Source organism: Frankliniella occidentalis, unplaced genomic scaffold (genome assembly GCF_000697945.3).
Source record: "Frankliniella occidentalis isolate FOCC.00 unplaced genomic scaffold, Focc_3.1 Scaffold6, whole genome shotgun sequence".
Classification (NCBI taxonomy): domain Eukaryota; kingdom Metazoa; phylum Arthropoda; class Insecta; order Thysanoptera; family Thripidae; genus Frankliniella; species Frankliniella occidentalis.
The window spans coordinates 2074091-2078450 of NW_026267136.1; the positions used below are offsets into that span (position 1 = coordinate 2074091).

At 57.6% G+C, this 4360-nt stretch overlaps 1 protein-coding gene across 1 annotated transcript; it reads left to right on the forward strand.

Moving 5' to 3' along the window:
- The first annotated feature begins 157 nt into the window (after nucleotides 1-157).
- LOC113218168 (anti-sigma-I factor RsgI2-like) lies at nucleotides 158-2485 on the forward strand. The gene is made up of 2 exons (XM_026438395.2): nucleotides 158-295; nucleotides 1500-2485. The coding sequence occupies exons 1-2, from the start codon at nucleotides 281-283 to the stop codon at nucleotides 2331-2333; spliced, it is 849 nt and encodes a 282-aa protein (XP_026294180.1). The 5' UTR covers nucleotides 158-280; the 3' UTR covers nucleotides 2334-2485.
- Nucleotides 2486-4360: the final 1875 nt, after the last annotated feature.

The window sequence follows — 4360 nt, forward strand, 5'->3', positions numbered from 1 at the left end:
CAGGGGGGTGGCAGGGCCCCGGCCCGAATGTGGCGGCGGCGTAGGCCGGGCCCGGGCGACCAGCCGGCGGCGTCCTGGCGCTGGCGGGGTGGACCGGAATCGTGCGCACCCCTACCTCCCACTCCCGGGTCCCTGGGAGTGGGATCACTTTCTGGTCACTTTTTCGCGAGCGCCTGGCGGGGCCCGGGCCCGAGTATAAAAGCCGGGGGCGCCGGCAGGACCGGCATCAGTCGTCTACGTTCACCCAACGTTGGACCTTCCAACTCAACTCCAAGCCAGAATGAGGGGATTCGTGGTAAGTGCGACACATTGGCAGCATGTGAGCTTCGGCTCCAAGACGCACCGCCGAACAGACAATAACAATAGCGACCAATATTGCATACCTAAATAAAGCATTCCGGTAAACTTAAAATGCAGAAGAATGCGAGGAAGAAGAAAACGGAAATCAAAATGATTTTACACGAGACTTCCGTTTTCTTGTTCCCTACATTCTTCTGCATTTCAGCTTTACCGGAATGCTTTATTTCATCTCGGTTTCTTGCTGTGGAAACCATTACCGCAGTAACTGTTTCCCCGACAAGTCGACCGCGGGCTTGCATTCGCCCCCCGCGCCGAGGGCCCCACCAAGGCGGCTCAGGCTGCTCAGGCTCAGAGCGCCCCCATCTCAAGCTCGGCTCGCTTTGTTGCGGATGCGAAATTTCATCTTGTCGACTTAGTCGCGTCAGACAGAGCGGCCCTGCTCCTTGCTCCTCCTCGGTGGGACGAGCTGCTCCTCCCCTGTGCGGCCGGCGCGGCCGGCGTGGGCGCGCGGCGCCGCCAAAGCCCGGCTAAGCGTCGCAAATGAGGGCTTGCACCTCGTTATTACATGGTAACGAAGGATTACTATCCCTTTGCTGACTTTGCCTCTTTTCGTGCGTCCAAGGACGTGGGCAAGCTTCCGGACGCAAAACACCCAACAGGGCCCTTACTTAGCGTTTGATTCTTTACGCCCACCCTTGCTTCCCCCTTTTTCTACTCTATTCTTCGTAGAAACTCAGCGCGCGCGTGTCCCAGCTCATTTGTGCGATTGCCTTCCCTGCCCGCAGCGAAAAAAAAAGAAAAAAAAAAGGTGTTTGGTGAGCCCTTTATAAAGACCCGCCTCATCTCATGCTCATCCCCTCTGGACGCGGCGGCAAAAGGCGCCCAAAGCTTGTCGGCAGATCAAACAGAGATATTACGGCGGATATGCAAATGGTGCGCTCCGCCTCCCAGTCGGGCCGACGACAGTGACAAAGCGCCCTACTTACTCAAACTAGCCGAGTGTCCCAGGGCGGCCGGCCGCCGCTCCGTCAGGCGGACGTAACTGGGGTCCGGTCCGCCAAACAGCTGATCTGCTTTCTTTCCACGCACGCCACGCCCGCGGCGGGCCCCCGCCGGGCCGCGCCCCGCCCCGCCGCACCTGTCCTGCGCACGATTCGGCAGTTCCTGACCTAACCGGTCCATTTTACCCTCTTTTCCAGGTGTGTTGTCTGCTGGTGGCCGCGGCCGTGCCCGCCATGTGCGGCGACAAGCTCGAGGAGGCCAAGAAGCAGGAGAAGCGTGGGCTGGCGGCGGCGCCCGCCCTCGCACCTTCCATCGGCGGCCTCGGCTACGGCGGCAGCCTGGGATACTCCAACTTCGGCTACTCGGGACTGTCTAGCGGCATCTACGCCCCGTCAGCGTACTCCGGCTACGGCGGACTTAGCGGCTACAACCTCGGCGGTCTCGGCTACTCCGGCCTCGGCTACTCCGGCTACTCTGGCGCCGGCCTCGGCTACGCCGCCGGCCCCATCGCCCACCACGGCGGCCAGCACACCGTCAGCACCGTCGACCAGGCCGTGCCCTACGCCGTGCCCCAGCCCTACCCCGTCACCGTCGACCGTCACGTCCCCGTGCCCGTGCCCCAGGCCGTGCCCGTCGACAACCCCAGGCCCGTGCCCTACGCCGTGCCCCAGCCCTACCCCGTGAGCGTGCCCCGTGCCGTGCCCGTCGACGTGCCCCGTGCCGTCCCCTACCCCGTCGCCCAGCCCGTGCCCTACAAGGTGGCCCAGCCTGTGCCCTACAGGGTTGCCCAGCCCGTGCCCGTCCAGATCAACCAGGCCGTCCCCGTGCCCGTGCCCCAGGCTGTGCCCGTCCCCGTTGAGCCCGCCTACAAGCAGATCTCCTACGGTGTTGCTGCCCCCCAGATCGCCTACTCCTCCCACGCCGCCCACGGCTACGCCGCTCCTGCATACGCCGCCCACTCCTACGGTTCCGTCGCCGCCCCCTCCCTGGAGTACGCCAGCCACGCCGCCGCTCCCGTCAAGAACTGGTAGAGCCGCAGCGCCACCACGCATCCCCGCAAGACTGATCGTCATCCACAACTCATCCTTTGTTACTTCATCCTCATCACATCGTGCAACTAGTCCCATTTGTAATGGTTGTTGTTGACAAATATAGAAACGTTTCTATTATTTAAAAAAATGATTTTCTCTTTACTAAAACACAGACACACATTATTCCTTAAAAAATTACATTATACAAATACGGTACCGAGAAAGCAGTGGTACCATCGAGAATGCCATGCACCTATCACTTTATCCAAAACAGTAAACAGGTTATAAAAATTACCCTTTCCACATGTAATACATTTGAGCGCGTTTAAGTAACACGAAATACATGCGTCAGTGTTGCTAGCACAAAAATGATGCCAATGATACTAAAAATCTACAGTCGTGATTCTTTGGCTTTTACCATCAAATTTTTACCGTTAAAATAATAAAACACAACATCATCCGCGTATGCAGTTATGCAGGCCCGCTTGCATGGCGCATATCAAATCACACTTAAAATTCGTGATCGAGAAATAGTTTTAGGGAAGCAGGACTGAGAAAATGAAACAGATAAATAGACTGGAATAGGGTGCCTTCCTAACGGTCCACTTTTAAAAGTGGCACCTGACTATATCGCACACATGTGACGCACCAGTGCAAGACATCGAACGCCCACCTCGTTTGCTCTGCTCCATATCCGCCTCCATTCCTCCGAGCAGAGCATGCTGGTTGAAATCAGGGCCCGCCCGGAAACGGGCGACAATTGGTCCAGATTTCGAAACGAAAATATCTCCATGGAATTAAGATACTCGCCCCTCGGGGTTGTGACCGCGTTGCGTCATAACTGGAGCAGATCCCGTGAGTGAGTGTGTGTGTGTGTGCACTGCTCGCTCGGCCGGAAAACCGGTCGCCGGCTTGCCCCGGCCGGCCACTGCTGTCTCTCCCGAAGCAGAAAACAAAATCACTGCCCTGCCCTGCGCTGCCCGGCCCCACCGGCCCCGCCCCGCGTCTGTCTGCAGGCTCATTGCTCGACTTCCTTAACTGCTTCCCATTCGGGCAGGTCAGCCATGCGCCACAGCTGCGGCTGCGGCTGCGGCTCCTGTCGCCCCCCGGATAGGCAGGGCCGCACCCATCTGCCCACCGTCGTCGTGTCCAGACGGATCACCTGCCCTGCCTGCAGGTTTAAGCCATCACCGAGGTGGCGTGCGCGTCGCCGTTGCCTTTCCAGACCACAAATTAAAAATATCGATACTGGTTCTCGTTTCTCTTCCCCTTTCCCGGGCGGGCGCCTGTCGCTTTCCTATTACGTATTATTGTGTCCCGTGTCGCAAGACTAATTGCCATTGCAAGAGACAAATTAATGTGGGTCCAGCAGAGATTGCGTTGAGATGTTATATACCGCTGACATCAGGGCTTCACATTTATAACGAATTTCCTCTAGTGAGTTTCAAGAGATTTCGTAAATAAAACAGGTGGTAAACGTTTCAACATTTTTATTTTACAGGTCACACATTAACAGTCAGGATCAACAAAAACAAACAACATAACAATATAAAGACTAGTTACATTAGCGTTCATGATGGCAATGAGGACGGCGCTTGATATGTAAAACATCAACAATACTAACGATAATAACAAATACACACTACTAAGGACGATTTGGTGGTTCGCGTGTTGTCTACTACTGGTATACCCGCGTGGCATCAGTCAGGGAAGGAGGATGGGGCGGGCCCGCCCCGGGCCTGGACAGCGTCCAGCAAGACAGGCCCCGGGCGGGGCCGCGGCGGTGCAGCCAGCGCACCCATCAGTACTTGTAGGAGCTCTTGTGGGAGCGGATGGGCTTCCAGCCAGAGGAGCCCGAGCTGGTGTGGGAGTAGCTGTCCAGGGCAGGGGGGCCGTAGCTGTCGACGGGCCCGCTCGAGGACGAGGAGGAGTAGCTGGAGTAAGAGTCGGAGTCACCGCTCAGGGGCAGCTCCTGCTCGTCACCGTGCTTGTAGCTGCTCAGGTCGTCGGAGTACTTGGAGGGGCCG